The sequence below is a fragment of the Trichosurus vulpecula genome, chromosome 5, assembly GCF_011100635.1.
Source record: "Trichosurus vulpecula isolate mTriVul1 chromosome 5, mTriVul1.pri, whole genome shotgun sequence".
In the NCBI taxonomy this organism is placed as follows: Eukaryota; Metazoa; Chordata; class Mammalia; order Diprotodontia; family Phalangeridae; genus Trichosurus; species Trichosurus vulpecula.
In genome coordinates this window covers 36,922,544-36,943,408 of record NC_050577.1, presented here as the reverse complement: position 1 = coordinate 36,943,408, position 20,865 = coordinate 36,922,544, and the positions used below count along the sequence as shown (strand labels likewise).

At 39.3% G+C, this 20,865-nt stretch overlaps 2 protein-coding genes across 6 annotated transcripts in view; one reads left to right on the top strand and one right to left on the bottom strand.

Moving 5' to 3' along the window:
* Positions 1 to 20,865, bottom strand: part of TBC1D5 (TBC1 domain family member 5) — a 635,464-nt gene that overhangs the window by 547,250 nt on the left and 67,349 nt on the right. The window lies entirely within an intron of this gene.
* Positions 5,483 to 6,508, top strand: LOC118849510 (receptor of activated protein C kinase 1-like). The gene has a single exon (XM_036758388.1). It carries the CDS (start codon positions 5,489 to 5,491, stop codon positions 6,440 to 6,442), a length of 954 nt encoding a protein of 317 aa, XP_036614283.1. The 5' UTR covers positions 5,483 to 5,488; the 3' UTR covers positions 6,443 to 6,508.

Below are 20,865 nucleotides of genomic sequence, written 5' to 3'. Positions count from 1 at the left end.
CTTAAGAGATGGCCTGGGGCACACTGAAAAGCTTTGATTTGTCCAGTCTCAAAACCAATGTGTGTCAGAAGCAAACATGAAGTATTCCTGACTCTGAGGGTAAGCTCTCTATCCAGTAACAACAGCCATCATTTATATAGAGGCTTAACTGAATACACACACACGCACGCATGCACGCACCAGGACAGAATCCTAATAAAGCTGCCCCCAGCCCCAGTATTCCAACTTCCTTATGGGCCTCACTGAACAGCAGGCAGATCCTGTTTTGACCACACCACAGGCCCCCAGACTCAATATCCTAACTTCTTCATATATGCCTCATATGTCCCACTAGAACGGCAGGAATGCCCATGTGATGGAATCGCAGCCACTACTTCTAGCTAGCCACTGCCCCCAGACCCATTCCTCATGTTACTCCCAGAAACAGCAGATGTATCCATGCACTCAACCACAACCACATCCATCTAACCTCAGACAGGACCACAAGAGTCAGCCAATCAGAAAACAGCATCACTAAACCATAGAAGAGACTTTTCTCAAGTAGGTACCCGCGCACTAATAGCAAAAACTGTCCTTTAGTTGAACTTATGATGTAGACAGGCTTATTATAATATCATTATCATATATTAATGCCCCCCAATGGGTTTCCTATATGCATTGTGGGTAATCACATGCATAGTTCCACTGAGGCTGGGACCTCTCCCCATTACCTAATCTGCTGACAAACCCCTCCTGCCTTTTGAATATTCATAATTTCTGTTGTGTCATCAGCATCATTACACTATAAAATTACCTGTCTTGTCTTACTGAAGCTGCCGCCTCCTTCTTGGAAATCATCCCACTCAGAGAGTATAATTCTCAATAAATGCCTTTGCTAGGGTTGGAGATGGGTTGAGTCTGTGAATTCTTTCGAGATGACCCCACAACATACGAAGAAACCACAATACGTGTACATACATATGTACACACACACATACACATACATATATATATGGACGGATGAATACACACATATGCACATATATATAAAAATACACACAATTTCATTTGATTTTCATTACACCACTGTGAGGTAGGTACTATTAGTATCCATATTTTGTAGACATGGAAACAGGTTGTGAGAGGTCACATAGCATGTGGTGAGAGTCTGAGGAGACATTTAAATTTAAATTTTTCCAAGTCCAGCTCTCTTTCCACTACACCCAGCTGTCTCTCATCACTATTACTTCATTCTTCTGATTTGTATGACCAATAGAGTTCAGACCAAGTCACTGCCCTATTACTTTTTTGTGTTTAGTGTTTGATGGTAAAATGACCGCCTCTTTAATGAATGATTGCATGAATGAATGAAAAGGAAAATTTAAACAAAAAAAAGTAAACAAGTAGTTCTCAAGAAGCTCCTATCCTAATGAGAGATACAGAACACAGACTATTTCAGCAGCAATTCAGATGAAATAGTCCTATGATCCTTAGGATGCAGTGGTAAAGCAGATGGTCATGCCTCTTCTAGGATGTTATTTTCACTGAGAAAATGTTGTCACTTTTTGATGGCAAACCATTTGACAGTGCCAAGGGCTTTGGTGGCAAGAACTTTATTTTGTGAGTCTTCATTTGCTTCAATTGCACTTGCAGAAGGAAATGCCAGGCTCATCTCATAGGCTCTGCTGCTCAAGATTATGGCTGTGGGCAGGAGGACCTTGGCTGGAAGCAGGACTTTTGATCTGTGGGGCACTGCTATTCAGGGTCAAGGGCTATCTCCACTGGGGTCTGAGGGGAGGTGGTGGTAGGGAGAGGTTTGACCTGCCTGACACATGCTGCTTCGACAAGGCTGGCTCTCCTGATGGTAGGTGGCAGCTGCCTATCCATTGGTGGGCTGAGTTCTTCCTCAGATGACAGCTGCAGGGGATGGGCTGGAGTCAAGACTGGAGGTCTGGCAGGTTTGTCATTCCTGGAGCTCTTGAGCTTACCGGCCTGTTGATGGCATTTGGTCAGCAGCTGGTATTGATACTGGCAAGGAAGATGGGCTCTTCAACAATGACTGTTCCCCTCAATGACAGATTCAGAGTCTAAGATGGAAGGACAAAGTTTTACCTGAACCAAAGTACCAGAATGCTACCTCATCTTGTGTAGCTGAAAGTATGCTCAGGCCCACTCCAAGAGCACATATGAAGAAAGAGACCGTATGTATTATATAGCTTCCATTTCCCACATTGTTTTGATTTCTCCTGCTAAAACTCTCCATTTTGAGAGCTTTTCATTTTATATAGTTTAAAAATCATGAGATTCTGATCCGACAACATCTCCTAAAAGCATTTTCCTTACATTCCGGTAGGTTAATGCTATGCCCAGAGAGTTGTGCGTGTTAGCTCTGCCTGGGATGATCCTCTAGCTGCAGTCATCATTTGTGGAGTTCTCTGGACACTTTGGCTAGTGCTGACGATGCAAGGGCTGACTGTCTGCTATCACCGTTATCTACTTCACATTTTGTTTGATGATTAAAATGGCCACGTAAGTCAACATTGTGTGATTATTCTTTTATATTTAATCTTCTGAAGACACAGGTGGATGAAAAAACACCTCTTTATAACTGGATAAAAGTATCAGGATGCAATCAAATCAGGCCCACTGCAAGGATCCTCAGGACAACTCCAGCAACAGACGGAAAGGATGATGGAACTGTACGTACTTTGTGCAATTACTGCCTTGTGATTTGGACTTCTCTAGGTCTTCAAAAAAGCATTTTGCAAAGTTTTTGTTCCAGGTCACCAAAAGATCATGAGTATTTGGTTTGTTGAGTATTCTTTAAGTTTTTAAAGAGTTGATGTTTCATCTAGGAATTTGCAGGCAATAGTTTTGTTTGCGACACTGTCTGGTTTTAGTACAGTTTAGTGACTGAGCTTTCCAGGATATCTGGAGGGCTTATTTATAGCATAGGGATTTGTAGTCTATCAGGCCACGAAAGACAGAGCATTCTCAATGTATAATTCCAGCCACCAGGTCACGTCTTATTAAGCATTCAGTGGATGCTGTATATCTAAAGGCTGTAGGGATATACTGCAGTGTCTACTATTTTCTCACATAATGTACATGGTTGGAAAAGCCCAAACTATTTAAGAGTAACTTCTATAATTTCTGGTGCCAATGACATTCCTAAATTTTCTTCAGAAACCTGTTTTTATTATTATTATTATTATTATTAAATAATTGAAGCTGTTCTTCAAATTTTCTTCAATAAAGATCAGAAAGAAATGGTTACAGTATTTTAAAGTAAATGCTGTTATATAACACAGGTGAATAAAATATTTTTATTGAATGAAATACTAAAATGTGTTTATCATGTTTATTATTATGAACCCCCACAAGCCACTATACGTTGTTTATGTCAGAGGGCAAAAGGGAGAAGATGACAACAAAGTAAGGGGATATTCCAGCCGAGGTAACACACAGAATATTTGTTATGATGACTGTCACTATTATTGCTGTCACCCTCATCCTTCTTTATAGAGCTCAGATACAAACAGTCTAAGGACAAGTTGCCATCTTGATATTATTTTCATTATGAAGATTTAAGATGGATAAAATTACTAGGTTTTATAAATAAATAAGAGTGTTTCTGTAGACTCATGGAAATCATCTTCAGGATAATGACAGTAGCAGGTAGTATCACAGGGATGGCTTGTACCTTGTCCTATTCCCACATGGTTTTAATTTCTTCTTCTGTGTCTTCATATTTTTCAAGTTTTCCATTCCGAGCAGTTTGGATATTATGCATATTTAGTAAGGTAACATACATTTAAAAAATTGGTCAATTTTTATGGATTAATGTTAGGCTCCAGCAGCCAAAGATAATAGCTCTGTGTGCAATGATGTTCTAGCTCTCAGAATCTGCCGAATTCTCAAAACTGTATGAGGATTTGTATTTCTAGTTCAGGGATTTGTGGTCTTTCTGATAACAAAAGATCTCCTGCTTTTGTGTCTTGTATCCAGTTAGGTATTTTGTTAAATGCTTAAAAAACTACGGTGATACATTGCTGCACAACTTCACTGTATCTAGGTCCTCAAATGCAGCCCTTTGAATCCAAACTTCACAGAACAAATCCCCTTAATAAAAGGATTAGTTCTGTAAAACTTGGACTCAGTCAAAAGGCTGCACCCAAGGACCTAGAAGGCCACAGGTGGCCTTGAGGCTGCAGGTTCCCTACCCCAATACGCTGACCAATAAATCCAGGCACCTTAAAAGATAAGCGTAGTATAATTGCTTGTGACAATGAACTGATTGAAATGAACTACGACTAGGCCTCTTCTCTGACTTTTCTTTGTCGACGTTGTTGCCTGACTTCACATCAGCACCTTTTGATTCTGCTCTTGGATTTTTGTCATTCCACAGGCTACAATCCAGAGATTTGAGTTTACACTCAACAAATCCAGGAGGATACTTCTTTTATACCTTTATTATATTTTCTTGTGAAGTAAGACTAGTGCTTCCAAAAGAATTCCTGTAAATGTTAAACCTGTTTTATGATATGCTCTAAGAAAATGTCTTCTTCCTTCATTTTAGCCTGGAAATGTCACTCTTTCCTTAGCAGGCTAGGGATAATAAGCTCCATTTTTCATTAACATCGCAGGAGTTTATGTTTGGACACTTTCTGGATCTGATGCCATTTATTTTACCATAACAAAAAAAATGTATATTAAGTCTGGGGTAGCTAGATGTTACAGTGAATAGAGAGCTGGATCTGGAGTCAAAAAGACCCAAGTTCAAATCCTACATCAGACACTTATTAACTGTATGATCCTGAACAAGCTGCTTAATTTCTGTCTGCCTCAGTTTCCTCAATTGTTAAAAGAAGTTAATAATATTTTCTACTTCAGAGGGCTGGTGCAGGGTCATAGGAAGAGTATATGCAAACCTGTTAGCACAAGACTTTGTTACAGAGTGAATGCTTAATAAATACTTGTTCACAGAACTATTTTAAACGAGTTCTTCCTGAGAGCTTTGGGCTCCTCATCCATCAGTCCTTTAACAAAGACAATCTCAGCTTTCACCCAGATAAGCTTATGTTAAATAAATCGATTTCATCTAGAGAACACTAGGTACCACCTTCAACAATTGGCAAAATTTTATCTCTGTTTTCAAATAATCAATCAATATTGCCTACTATGCAACTACTACAGGCACAGTGTTAAGCAATGGGGATACAAAAAGAGACAAAAGGCAGTGCCTGCCATTGAGGAGCTCACAATCTAATGGATGCCTTTGGAAAATCCACACATAAAAGCCTTCAGTCTCAATTCTTCCTTGACCTGCACTAAGAATTTTACACTCACTGAGTCCAAATGACATTTTAATATCATTGGAGCAAAATTTTTAAAAAGTGAGATAGTGCTCTCTTCTTGCTGGGCTGCTCGCGGGAGGGAGGGTCGCTCTCTCTTCGTGCAATCTGGATCCATCCTTCCTCCTGGAGCAATCCACCAAGGTCTCGTCATCATGACTGAACAGATGACCCTTCGGGGTACCCTGAAAGGCCACGATGGCTGGGTGACCCAGATCGCCACGACTCCCCAGTTCCCCGACATGATCCTGTCAGCCTCCCGAGATAAGACCATTATCATGTGGAAACTTACCAGAGATGAGACAAACTATGGGATCCCCCAGCGTGCCCTCAGGGGTCACTCCCATTTTGTTAGTGATGTGGTCATTTCCTCGGATGGCCAGTTTGCACTCTCAGGCTCCTGGGATGGCACACTAAGGCTGTGGGATCTCACAACTGGCACTACCACCAGGCGCTTTGTTGGTCACACCAAGGATGTGCTGAGTGTAGCCTTCTCTTCTGACAACCGCCAGATTATCTCTGGTTCCCGGGATAAGACTATCAAGCTGTGGACCACCCTGGGTGTCTGTAAATACACTGTGCAGGATGAGAGCCACTCAGAGTGGGTGTCTTGTGTCCGTTTTTCACCCAACAGCAGCAACCCCATCATTGTCTCCTGTGGCTGGGACAATCTGGTCAAGGTCTGGATCTTGGCCAACTGCAAGCTGAAGACAAACCACATTGGCCACACAGGCTACCTAAACACAGTTACAGTTTCTCCTGATGGCTCTCTCTGTGCCTCTGGAGGCAAGGATGGTCAGGCCATGCTGTGGGACCTCCATGAGGGTAAGCACCTCTATACTCTGGATGGTGGTGACATAATCAATGCTCTCTGCTTCAGCCCCAATCGCTACTGGCTCTGTGCTGCCACTGGGCCCAGCATCAAGATCTGGGACCTAGAGGGCAAAATCATTGTGGATGAGCTTAAGCAAGAAGTGATCAGCACCAGCAGCAAGGCCGAGCCTCCCCAGTGCACCTCCTTAGCCTGGTCTGCTGATGGCCAGACTCTCTTTGCTGGATACACAGACAACTTGGTACGAGTGTGGCAAGTGACCATTGGCACTCGGTAAAGGGGTCAACCACGACTCAAAGATTTTGAAATAAAGACCTTAATTTCTGCCTTTTGAAAAAAAAAAGTGAGATAGCTAGTGGAAACAGATAATGATTGGTGAGGAGGGCAAGGATAATGGCGAGGATGATGATAAGCTTTATATAGCACTTCTGAGGTTTGCAAAGCACTTTACAAACATAATCTCATTTGATTCTCACACAACCCTGCAAATTAGGTGTTATTATTATGCCAATGTTATTAGATGAGGAAACTGAGGCATTCAGAGGTTAAGTGACTTTGCCAGGGTCACACAGCTAGCAAGTGCTGAGGCCAGCTGTGAACTCAGGTTTTCTTGCCTACAGGTCCAGCTCTCTATCCACTGCACCACTAGCTGACAAGCTGACATATAACTTGATGCGACTAAGTAATACAGCTAAATCCTGATTTGTGCCAATAATAAATCCCATGAGGTGGTTCAAATTATTAGAACTCAAACTATTAAAAGTTATAATTATATGTAAAATATGGTCATACTTATCAGTCCAATGGAAATGCGCAATGATTTTTTTAAAATGAGCTTTTATCTGTTAATGTGACATAATAGTAAATAATAAGAAAAATGTACTTCTGGTTCAAGTTTATTACAAAGTAATAAAGTGGTTATAGAAAGCAAAGAATTACTGAATATTATACCTAAATATAAATCTGCACTAATGACAAAAACGTCACTGTTGCTTAAAATTTTTAGCAGTGTAGGTTAAAATTTTTTCTCCTTAAATCTTCATATACATGGTGGTAGGTAGACGTTTTATCCACATCTCAGTGCATCTGTATGCTCATATACTCACACAGTAAGCCAAGCATATAGTAGGATGACCTGGAGCATTAGCTAAAATCAGTAATGCCTTAAACCAACACTACTATCTATGCTACACTTTTCAATAGTTGGACTAAATATAACATCTAAATCAGTCTTCAAAAACAAGTCACCCTTGCTTTCTTATTTGACAGCCAAAAAACTGGAAGTAATTGATGGTTATTGCCTCTCAGAGCACTAGGAATTCAAGACTGATAAACAAGCATTGGTTTTCATTTAAAATCCCATTCTGTATTACCCCCTAATACAAATGTTAAATAATTCTTAGATACTTTAAATCCAGGTTGAATTTTTTCTTTTTAAGAAATTTAAGCTCTGGAAGGCATTCATCTGTAGAATATGCCTGTTTCCTCCACATTAAAATGTTTGTTTAGCAGGTTTCTTTGTGACTATTTTCTTCAAAAACAATGTATTGAGGGGCTGCTTCTTCATCTGCACTGGTAATTTTTAACATTATGGAACCAAACTCAATTTTTAAAATCATCAAAACAAGCAACACTTGCAGTAAAGGTTTCTTCATTGTCCACTTCATTTCTATTTTCTTTCAATGCTTTAAATAAACTTGAAACTTTTTTTCTGAATGGCTACTCTGCTAAGAGTAATGCATTTGACTGCAATTTTCAATCCATATGGCTAAAAAAAAAGGTTCAATCCTTGTAGTTGTTTGCAAACCACAAAAAGCAGATGCAACTTTTTTTCTTTTACTTCACCAGGATGTTTTATAACATTCTGTGCTGAGGGAAGGGCAGGGAAGGAGGAGGCAATAAGCATTTATACAGCAGCTACTACATGCCAGACATTGTGCCAAGCACTTTACAAAAATTATCTCATTTGATCTTCACAACTCTGAGAGGCACGTATTATTGTCCCTATTTTACAACTGAGGAAACTGAGGCAAACAAGTCAAGTGACTTGAGGAGGGTAATACAGCTAGTAAATGTGTGAGGCGGGGTTTGAACTCAGTCTTCCTGATTACAGGACCAGCAGTCTATTCACTAAGCCACCTAGCTACCCATACAGATTAAAGGATTCCAACATCTCGTCCTATTTAGAGTTATTATGACCACGTTCATGCCACGCAATTACACCAAATTTTTGTTCTAATGTAATAAATCACAAGCCTCTTTTTAGCACTGGCTGTCTTTCCATTGGAAGTACTGTCCCTTTTGCCAAGGTCTATCTTTTTTTTTAAGAATCACAATTGTGGGAAATAGGGCACACAGAAGGTCACATTGACCAGGCAATGACAGGCAAGCGCAGTCCATGTTAAAACCTTAGTTCACTCACAGGCTTCACATTTAGTGAATTTGGCTTTCATGAACTGTGACCTAGAATTGTTGTATAATTCACACTAAATCGCATTTCACATTATTTGACCTCTCATTAATCAAAACATAGCTGTATTGCCTAAACTGATTTACTTCAGTATCACCCTAATCAAACTTCTAAAGCAGAGCAAGAAAAACTAACAGTGAAATTCACCTGGGTGAACAAAGGATAAAAAAAAAGTCATGGATAATAATTCTTAAAAAAGCAGTAGGGAAAAAGGGCTGGCAACAGCAGATCTCAATCTATACTCCAAAGAAGTAATTATCAAATGGATTTGGTACAGATTAAAAAAAACAGAGGTCAATCGTTGGAACATGATTAAGCACACAACATACAGAAGCAAACAAATACAATCTAGCCTTATCTTTAAAAAGACTCAATATTCAACAAAGACTGCTAGGAAAGTCAGACATTAGTCTGGCAGAAATTAGGTTTAGACCAGTATCTCATGACACATACTAAGATAAGCTTCAAATGGATATATTATTTAGATTTAAATAAAAAAGATCATACATGTATACATAAATTATATGCATAATGGAGAAATTTCCTTTTAGATTTATGGACAGGGAAAGAGTTTATGACCAAACTAGTCATAAAGAGGAACGTAAAAGAAAAAGTGGATAATGTTGGTTGCATAAAACTAAAAAGGTTTTACACAAGCAAAACCAATGTAGCTAAAATCAGAAAGGAAAAAGAAAATAAAAAAAATCTTTCTATCAAGTTTCTCTGATAAAGGTTTCTTCTCTAAGAAATATTTTTCCAGGAAAGAATTATATTCAAATTCACAAGAATAACTGATTCTCCCATAGATATATAATCAGAAGATTTTATCTGTACCCAAAGAATTACTAAATTACAAATATTCTTTGGACCATAAATACTTATGTTGGGCCTGTATCTCAGGCACAATATGATGAGATCAAAGAGAGAGGAAATGGATCCATATATACAAAAATTTTTATAATAGCTATTTTTGTGGAAGCATAGATTTGGAAACAAATAGGGTGTCTATACATTAGTTAATGGTTCAAAAAAAGCGCTAAATAAATCTGATGGAATACTATTTTACCAATGACAAAAAAGACAGTTTCAGAGAAATCTGGGAAAACTTGTAGGAACTGATATAGAACGAAGAGAGCAGAACCAAGAGGACAAGTTATACAATAACAACATTGTAAAAGCAAAAGAATTGAAAGACTTTTAAGAATTATAACCAATGTCATGACCAGCCACAATTCCAGGAATAATGATGATGTATGGTACTCACTGCCTAACAGACTCAAGATGTGGAATGAGATAATTTTTGAGCATGATCATGTAATATAAGAATATTTGTTTTTCCTGATCATGCACATTTGCTACAAGGGCTTCCCCCCACCACCCCAATGGATATGAAAAGGAGAGATGAGAAATGCTTGGTAACTGGTGGGGGGGGGGGACTTTTTCAAAGCAACACTTTTAATTTATATACTTAAAAAGAAAAAAATGCTGTACATAATTGATATCTGCAATTTCATGTATAATCTTTTTTGTATTATTATGCATGTGGAAATGTACATTCCATTATTAAGTTCAGAATAAAAAAAACTGATTAAAAATATCACTGGAGATTAGGTCTCTTACCTCCTGTCAACCTATCTCTGAACACCATCTGGCTCCTTGCCTACTTGAGGACACCTCCCTGACACTTCTATTTGTACACATAGAACATGCTTAACAAATGCTTATTCATTGGAGACTGACTAGGGACAGATTTCTCTAGCTGAGGGGTTCTAAACCCCTCTAAACCTGTGTTATGGACCCTTCTGGCAGTGTGGAAAGCCTATAGACCCACCTCAGAATGTTTCTGAATAACTGATATAAATTAGAGATGGCAGAGGGGGGAATATATACATAATGTGTGCATACACACACACACACACAAAATATATATATATATTTTTATACTTATTAATATATATTTATTATATTATATTAATGTGATACCTTTATTTTCTTACATATATAGTTACATGTTATATATACATATAAATATATATACACGTATATATAGAAATCTCCACCCACAGACCCCCAGAAATCTATCCACGGAACCTTCAGAGGTGTGTAAGCCTCAGGTTAAGGATGCCTGCTCTTAGAGTCCATAGGCCTTTAACTTACTGCAAAGTAGTTTAGTCTTCTCAGTGATACATCTGTTGTGCTTCAGGATGATCATTCGATCCACCTGATCTTCTGACAAACAAACATATTTCACTCTGGATGCTCAATGTAGAAGGTAAAATCTATGGCAACTCCGATTTTCTAATAATATTAAAATAGTCAAAATCATAGTAACAAAAATAAGAGAAAGAGGCCACCGTGTAGATAACTGGAAGAAGAGAGGTGCATCCAAAGTGTTTGAGATTTGGCCCAAGGACCTATGTCCAGATCCCAGCTCTAAGCTTCTAATACCACTGTGTGTGTTACCTTAGAAAAGTTATTTAATATACCTGGACCTGCTTCCTCCTCTGTAAAAGGAAGCGTCTAGACCACAGATGTGAAGGTCCCTTCTACCTTTACATTTTACTTTCTGATGATGACTTCAGAAAACCGAGTCCCCTTCATTATGTCTCTCTCTAACATGGTGCTAAGTAGACCAGTCCTTCTCCTGGACCTCTTTCAGTCAGCTCAGTCAGGGAATACAATCATTAACCATACAATCATTCCCTTACTGTGTGACCTTCAACAGTAACAATTCTACGGGCTTCAATGTTCTTAATTTCCAACATAAGGAATGTAGACCAGATTTCCCACCACTTTCCCTCCAACATAGCCCATCAGGAAACATGACCCTGTGAGGCTGCATCAGCCTTGGCATTCACACATCATCAGTATTCTCAGTACCCTCTGCCTCTCTGCCCGGAGGTCAAATCAAAGAACTTTTCCAAAGCCGTCCATTGAAAGAGAGCTCCAGCTCTCAGGCCAGCCAAGTCTTCATTTCCCACCAAGCTTCACCCCACCAGACTAAGCTACATCATAGATGTCCTCACTCCCCACCCCCTACTTGCAGTTTCCCTTTGTGTGTGCCATCCCTCATTAGACTCCTCAAGGGCAGACACTGCCTTTCTTTTTGTATTTGTATCCCCAATACATAGCACAATGCCTAGCACAGAGTACTTAATAAATGTTTGATCACTAAGATCTCTTCATGCAATACATTTTATAGAAATATGAATAGCATCTATGGACACCACTATAAAGCAGCTGAGATAGCATGGGAGAGGGAACAGAGGCAAAGGAGCCGGTCTGTGTTAAGTAGCACACCATCATCATCACTAACATTTAGATATTGCTTTAAGACTTATTAAAACACTTTATATACATTAACTCATTTGATCCTCACAACAACCCTGAGAGGGAGGTGCTATTATCTCCATTTTACAGATGAGGAAACTGAGGCAAACAGAGGTTAAGTGACTTACCCATGGTCATGCAGGGAGTATCTGAGGCAGGATTCAAACTCAGGTCTTCCTGTACCCTACCTAGCTGCCTAACTGTGGATTCCTGTCAACCATCCTAAGGGGTCACAGTAATATATCCTAATCCTCCTCCAGGGGCTCCCACAGATACTATTTACTATATAACATTTTGCCCTGAGGTTCTACACTTCACCCTTCTCTCCCCAGAAGAAATACACAGGGGTGGGGGGGAGGGTTTTGCTCAATTCTGCTCCACCCAATGTCATTATGAGAAAAACATGTACATCTGGTATGCCCTGTTCTAACCTCCAGGCCCAGTATGATCTCCTAGGCATTTTTAAAACTGTATTTCCATTCCAAGGATGTTGCAATTGAGTTTGAAGACAAAAGAAAGATATCCCAGGAAATGGAATCACTCAATTTTAAAGCTCCCATATTTAACAACAGGAGGTCTTAGGAACAGGCATCAAGAAGAGCTTGTATAAAATGAAGAATAAACTCTTGATCAGACTGGTAAAACTTTATTGGACAGTACTAAAATAATCTGGCTTTTTAATAAATTAATCCTCATCTTAATCTTTCATTGTTATACTTTAATTAGTATAAGGATAAGAAAAGCAGTTTTAAAAGTATTTCCTCTTGTGAGAAAAAAGCCAACTTTGCTGGCTAAACATATCCCTGAGTCTGTAGCCATCAGATGAAACTAAGGAATGTTACAATATCCTCTCTTCCACAGATCTTGTGTTCCATGAGAAAAGGCAACAAAATTGACTTTTAAAAGGCTAATTCTCTTTCCAGCCGGAAGAAAGTTTATACAAACTTGCCTTTGATAATCAACTGAACGGGCTGCACCACAAGCATCAAGGGATAGGGCAGGGATATCTAGCAGGTGCTGCAGTTTATCACAAAACCGTCGAAAATAATTGGAAGTGACACCCAGCACTACCACAAATGATTTATTAGTCTTTCACTCAGCTTTTCAGCTTCCTCAGGGCCAGAATAAATAATTTACCAACTCTGTATCTTCCAATCATTAATTCTTCCCTGTGCATCCAAACTATATTTAACTCTGCTAGATTCAGTGGAATTAAAAACACGATATCATTTTTCTCAAAATATAGAATTATTTGTCTATATCAAAAGGTAAATTTGTCAATGAAAAATCATAACCTAGAGAAAGAAGAATTTAAGGGATCAGAGCCAGCAATTAATGTGGGATTTTAGATATTCAAAGACTAAACTCAAGTGAAGCTGAAATAAAGTAACGCCAGAGAGGTGTACTCCCTCATGACAAAGCCTTTTAAAGGTTTGGGATGATTCTAGGACAGCTAACTAAAGAAGCAAGGAAGCCTACGGCCCAAGATACACTCCAGAGCATGACCCTTTCACAAGGACCACTCTGATATCTGGAAACTCCATTCATTGCCCAGAAACCCTTTGCATTTTTCTACTCTTTACAGAACACAGGCAGCAGAAGACCAAAGGTAGAAACTTAACTGAAATAATCAAAAACATTATTTAAAGAATATCTTTACAATAAGACTTTAAATGGAGATTCAATAGAGTCAAATCTCCTTGGAAAAAAAGCTTGAGTAAATTAAATGTAAATTTAAATGATTTTATGTGACAATATACAACCTTTCCATGAAATGTGAGAGAAAGGATGTAAATAGGAAAATGTAAAATGAAAGAACTAAAACTACAGAATGAACCAAAGTTGCAAATTTGAAGATGGCTCTACAGTGCCATATTTCGATTAATTATGTAGGAAAAAAAACACAGAAAACAAAATCACACCCTAAATCCATTTTTGATGTAAGCTAGTCTTGTCTCATTAAATCAGCATCCATGATTAAAACAGAGATCATTTTTGGTACATAATGTATTGCATTGTTAGAGCAGCATCTGTTTACTGCACAGCATAACACATTTTTCAGCTTCAAGAAACTATACTCATAAGGAAAAAACAACCCAGACCTGAAAATTCTCTTAATAATGACATATTAATTTCAAAATATCTGGGGACCAGACCTATGATTTCACTGGTCTATGTAGGGAGTTACAGTGGACTTCCTTTACCAATCAAGTCAGTAGTACTTTTCTGCATCTCTTAGTGAACTATTTAAGGCAAATGGTTCAAAATATTGTCCCAAAAGTCTCAGGGCACTTTTAAGTCACTAAAGCTACTAAAGCTTAAAACTGCCCTGAGACTTTTGGGACACCTTGTTTACATATTTCAAATGAAGAGTTTAATAGTATCACTAATATTGTATTCTAAAAAGCTATTTGAGGCTTCTCCAAAAAAAAAAAAAAAAATTCCATGCTCTTGTCAACTTTTGTTTGAGCAGTAAGAGGCTGAGTCAATTCAAATTTCAAGTGAGTCTTTTTAAAGTTCCAAAGCACATAAAGACTAATCAATGAGATCACTGCCAAAAAAAAATCACAGAATAAAATGAAATAAATTGATCAAAATAAAATGCCTTCTCCTTCTCTCTTTATTAATCCTAAGAAAAATTACAATACAAATTTGAACTCAATTTAATACAGATTCAATATATAGCAAAACTTTTTCAAAAATCTCTTTACCCTCAAAAGATTCACAAAGTTTTTTAACATAAAACACTTAAAATAACGTCAATGTTAGTTTAAAAAAAGTTTTAAAATTTGTTAAAAAAAAAAAAGGAAAAAAATTCTGGCAATTAGGCAACATCTCTGGGTACAAAACAGTATCAGCAAATACTATGTCAAACACTGTGATGCGTACTCACTCCCTTTGGACACACAGTGCTGCTGCACCAGAGTGAATTCAGCCTCTAGTATATTAAATACCAACTACTATGGGAAAAGAACATAGGAAAAAAAAGCATAAAAAGAGCTGTGTCCAAAGATTTGATTTGAGCGAATTCAATTCAGCAAGACAAATCCAAGTCCCTAGAGCACATGGGGGGCACCTTGCAGGTACTCACAGACACCACAACAAACACTGTCCCTGTACTCGGGGAGCTTACCTTCTGCTGAAGAAGTCTCTCCAGGCAGCACACATGAACGTCAGCATTGAATTAAAACAGGAAACAACAAAAATGACAAGGAAGGTAAATCAGTAGAAAAGGCATCCTCAGTTTTCACATACAAATGGGAACAATCTCTTATTCCAAGAACATTATCTCCTTACTCTCCTTGATTCTTCTGCTTCCTTGACATAAGAGCAGGAGGACAGAGCTGCTCCAGGGGTCATGCCGGCACACAGTCAACTTCTTGGAGGAAAGACCAATTAGAGGGCTATTGTAAAAGTCCAGGAGAGAGGGGGATGGGGGGCTACGTTGGGCTAACAGTTGTGTGAGTGGAGGGGAAATGACTTAAATGGAGACAGGTCAAAATTTGGCAAGTGACTGAATATATATGTAAGAGTGAGGAAAAAAGGATGACAAGCTTGTTTGGTTAGGAGGCCAGGGGGATTGAGGTTTCCTGAATAGTAACAAAGAAATTCAGACACAAAAGAACGAGAGGGGGTTGAGGGGTTGGGTCTGTTTTGGCAAGCTCTTTTGAGTCTGAGATACCTACCAGACTGTCCAAGAGACAATCAGAGATATAGAATTAGTGCTCAAATGAGAGAGAAGGGTTGGATCTACAGATCTGGGAAGCATCTATACAGAGATAGCTAAGCTCTTGGGAACTGATGAGAGCAGAAAGGGAGTTAGTACAAGTATAGGAAGAATAGACATGAGGGGGCCCAAGACAAAGCCTCGGTAGACATCCGTGTTTTGGAGCCAGGAGAGGCAGGAGGGGGTGGCAGGGGGCAGGTGGTATCCAAGAGTGAAGATCCAGCCAGGGAGACTCAGAGAAAGGTTCAGACACAGAGAAGGAAATCCAAAAGAAAGCCGTATTATGCAAACAATGAGAGAGGCAAATATCCAATAAGAGAAAAGGATCAAGTGTCAAATGCTGCTGAGGTCAAGGAGGAGAACTGAGAAAAGGCATTTAAGCAAGACTTAGCAAACAAGAGTTCCCAATTAACTTTGAAAAGAGCATTTCAGTTGAATGATGAGCACAAGTCATACAGCATTATGAATACAGAGAAAAGAAGCAGACTTACCAAGTATAGACAAGTAAGCAGTTATGGGAAGCAGAAGAGAGAAGAAAGGAAAGTAACTTATCTGGTGGGAGAAAGTAGGAAATGGCCATCAAAAATGCCTTACGGTTGACCCTTAACTGCACTTATCACCAAATGACAAACAGAAAAAGCACGAAATCACACTTTGATATTGTTTTTTGCTCTGGTTAATTCTGTAAAGACATTCTCCACTCTTTTTAAACTAGTAGCAATTCCTTCTCTCTCTACAATTCCAGTGCTCCCTTAGTCTTTTATATTGTATTTTATGTCCCATTCAACCTATTCTCTCAGTGGTGTCCCATATCACAGAGCTAACTAAATTTTATCTCTAGGATAAAATGGTTTAATTGTTTAGCTTTTTAGAACCAAGTCACTTCCTTCCCTCCCTCCCACTTCCTTTACTTCACTTCTCATTCAACTTGTTTCTCATTTAAAAGATGCTTGAATCATTGAGTGGCAATAGATTATTAATCCTGTTAAGATTATAAACCAAGTTTTGTGGTCAAGGTGAAGATGCAGGGTGGAGCTGTAAGAAGGAGAAGACCACTGGTCCCTAGGGAATAAATCTGAAAGGATGACTACTAACTAAGACATGGATTCCAAGCCTTTCCTTTCAGGATGTGCAAGAAGTTAGTCTGGTATGAGTAAGTCAGAAATGGTAATTCCCATACTCCAACACACCAAGATGAAGAAAGATTCTGGTGAAATCAGTGTCAAGGAAAAAAAAACCTCTCCATTGCCAAGCTTGAGAAGTACAGTCAACACTCCAGCATGCTGCTAATCAGGTTTACCAAGAATAAGCAACAACTGAGTAGTCAGGACTGTTCTGCCATAGGCCGTGAAGTTGTGATACCCTTGCTACAAAGAGCTATTATTTCAGATATGACAATCGTACAAAACATGCTTGAAGGGGAAAAATAGGCCACAAAAAAATTAGATGCATCTTAGAGAGAGAGAGGGAGAGAGAGAGAGAGAGAGGACTAAAGGGTCTAACTTTTATTGAGCAAGACAACCCAAAATGGGATAAGAAGATCAAAATAGTGTCAATTCCGGTTCTGCCACAACGCTCATCTTCAGACCCTTCTCTCCACCCACAATCAAAGTTGAGGCCCTAAACATCTCTCTGCTAGATTATTCTAACAGCTTCCTAATTGGTCTCCCTGCCTTCCATTCTCTCCAGTCTCTCCCCTCTCCAACTGATCCTTCATATACAGTTGCCAAGGTGTCATTTCTAAAGCACATGTCTCACTGTCACTCTCCAGATCAAGAAGCTGCAGTGGCTCCCTCTTGCTTGAAGGTAAAACATGAGTTGTTCTGGTGGACACATCACCATGGAGCCCTGGCCCACCACTCCTGACTTACTGCAGGTTCCTCCCCTCCACACGCTCCATCTTTCAGTCAGACCGGTCCACTTACTGTTTCCCATACAAGACATTGCACTTGTCTCTCCCTGACTTCCTACGGGCTGGCCCTGAGGCCTGGAACACAGTCCTTGGCTTCTTCCCCAGGTTCAGCTCCAGCACTACCTCATTCATGAGGCCTATCCCTCCCACAAACTGCCTATTTACTTTTCTGCGGCCACAGGGCAGGGGTGCAATGTGGTAGAGCAAAAAGAAGGCTCTGGATTCAGAGGTCCTGGGTTCAAATCTCTTCTCTAACATCATGTATGTGACCCTGGACGAGTGAATTAATTTCTCTGTGCTTGAATGAATCTTTAAAAAGGAAATTCTGAAGATATAAAAAGAAACAATACTAAGGATAAAGTAAAAGGAAAGTTGTCCAAAGAAACCAATGGGGAAACACAGAGAATTCACCGTCTAAAATCCCACTTCAATTTTAAAGACACGATGAGCAGATAAAACCAAATGCAAGTAATAGAGGATGGATTAAAAAATGCCTATAAGAATAATGTATGGCAAACCGAAGCTTAGAATGACCTAACGCTGGCAAGAAATGCTTACGGGCTATCACAGTTTGGGGCAATTGTGTTTTTGTTTTTTTCCTAAAGACTCTATTTGAAAAAAGAGGAAAATGGAAGAAAGGACAGAACCAGTGCCTGAGTTGTATAGGAGAATGATAAACAAAGGAGAAAAGGAGATACTATCTAACTGTTATGTCGCTTCTGCTTTCTCAGGTGAATCATCTTTGAAATGAAAGCATAACAAAAATGGTCTTTGTCTTCAGGTGGGACGCACAAGGAGTAAGAGAACATGTATGTACATTTGATGAGCTCAAGTTACCTGGCCCGACCAGCCATGCCTACCAAAGAAGAGAGTGAAGCTGATTTCCCATTAAAGTCCCATTAAACCCTTAACTTGGCCATCACCAAAACAACAGGCGAAGGTAACTACTAAAGCAGTCAGTGCCTTTTAAAGATCAGCGAGGACAAGAAGAAGGTCACAAAATGGAAAAGGGTAAGCTATGTCCCAGTTTCAGAAAAGGAAGAAAACAAGAGTGGTAGAACTGTGGGGCAGCAAGCTTGCTTTCAATTCCTAGCAATATCATAAAATGCATTTTGAAGGGGGAAAGGGGAAGGGAATGAGTATTTGTTAAGAGCTTACTATGAACCAGGCACAGCGCTGAATGCTTTACAGGTATTATCTCATTTGAGGCTCACAACAACCCTGTAAGGTAGGTGCTATTATGAGCTTCATTTTACAGGTGAGGGAACTGAGGCAAACAGTTTAAGAGACTTGCCCGGTCTGTTGGAAGCGTGGCTCTAAGACCCACCGGTTCAAGTTCGATTGTGGGATGAAATGATCCAGATAACTTAAACAAAGGAGGTTTATTGTGCCCTAACACAGCACGAATATGCAACAAGGATACAGTGAGCTTCTCTGGACTCCTCGTCATCACTGGAAAGTTCTCTCATTCAGCTAGAACCTTTTATGCCCCTAACTGGCCAGCATCTGGGAAGCTGAGACTGGTCAGGCCCGGGGGCAGCTCTGTCTCCTTTCAGAAGCGCTGGCCCCATCACAGCTTAACAGAACTAGCGTCTGAGAGGCCACATCAGGTCTCCCTGTCTACAGGGCCCTTGTGGGTGATTAGTGAACACCTACGTTACAAAAAGCCAGGATGGCTTCACATCAAGAACAGGCATCATAAACTCCTCTCAATCCCTTATCTGATAAGATTTACAGCATAGAAAATGCAAACTCCCATCGCCGCTCAGGAGTCTTTTCTCTGATAAATTATGTTCCTGAGTTTATCAACCACTAGACTAGAGTCTATGATTTTTGTTTAATCTAGTCCAATGTATCGTTACTTTTTTCTATTTTTTAAAACAGTAACAATTAATTTTGATGATTACTGCTTTGTAATATAGTTTGAGTTCTGATAATACTATGCCCCTTCATCCTTATTTTTTTACCCAATATTTCCCCTGGGATTCTAGACCTTTTGTTCCTCCAAATGAATTCTGTTATTATTTTGTCTAGTTCTATAAAGTATCCACCGGGAGATGTAATTGGTATAGCAGTAAATCTGCAAATTAATTTACATCATATAATTTTTGTTATATTGGCAAGGATCAAGGGAATAATACAAAGCAGTAACTAGTTAGTGATCATGAAAATGCTATATATATATATATATATATATAGAGAGAGAGAGAGAGAGAGAGAGAGAGAGAGAGAGAGAGAGCGCGCTAAAGTTTAGCAAAGCATTTGACAAAGTTGTTTGTGCTATTTTTTGTAGAAAAGTGGAAGAATTGTGGCCTAGGTGATGGTACAAGTAAACGGATTTGGAATTGCATGAATGGCCAGACCCCTTAACGGTACTCATTAATGTTTTAATGTAAACTTGGAAGGAAATCTCTAGATCACTGCTGAAGGCCCAGCACGTGGTCCTGTGCTGTTTGACATTTTCATCAATGACATGGATTTCAGATTTACAGATCACACAAAACCAAAAAGGCTTAGCTAACAAATCGTGTGGCAGAGTCGGATCAAAAACCTCTTGACAGACTGAAACAATAACCTAGACCTAACAGGAAGAAATATGAAGTCTTAACAAAGGGTAGAAATTGCAAAGCAGGAAGACCATAGCTTTATGACAAGATAAATTTCCTAATACTAAGAGTTATCCAAAAGGGTAATGGGCCACCTCAGAATTTTCCCTCACTGGAGGAAAGTCAAGAAAAGGCTGAATGACTGACTCCCTGTTAGATACAGGTAATTCAAAAACCCAAGGACCTCAGAGATCCCTTCCAACTCAAAGATTCTGGGGCATTTTCAGCCACAAGGGAAGAGCTTTCTTTCTTAATTTCTTTATTCCTTTGAGTGACTCAAAAGGTATTTTCCTGGATATGTGTCATTATCATCAAGGGATGGCCCCTTTAATCAAAACTCAACTCTCTCACTCAAATGAGAACCATTAAAAGACCTTAGTTTGAAAGGGCCAGGGTCTTGCAATGCATCCTGGGCCATCTCCAGTCACCCTGGTGAATATCAGGCTACTGGACCCAAATGGCTCTGGAAGAGAAAGTGAGGTTGGTGACCTTGCATAGCCTTCCCTCACTCAAATCAAAGTCAAATGCAAGTCATGTCATCATTTCCCTGATGTCATGGTCCTCTTCGAGAACAAAGGACAAACACAAGTTAGACCAAGCCTACCAGCTGATCCTATCCCCTCAACTTTCTGTTAATTTGAACCCTTCAAAGTGG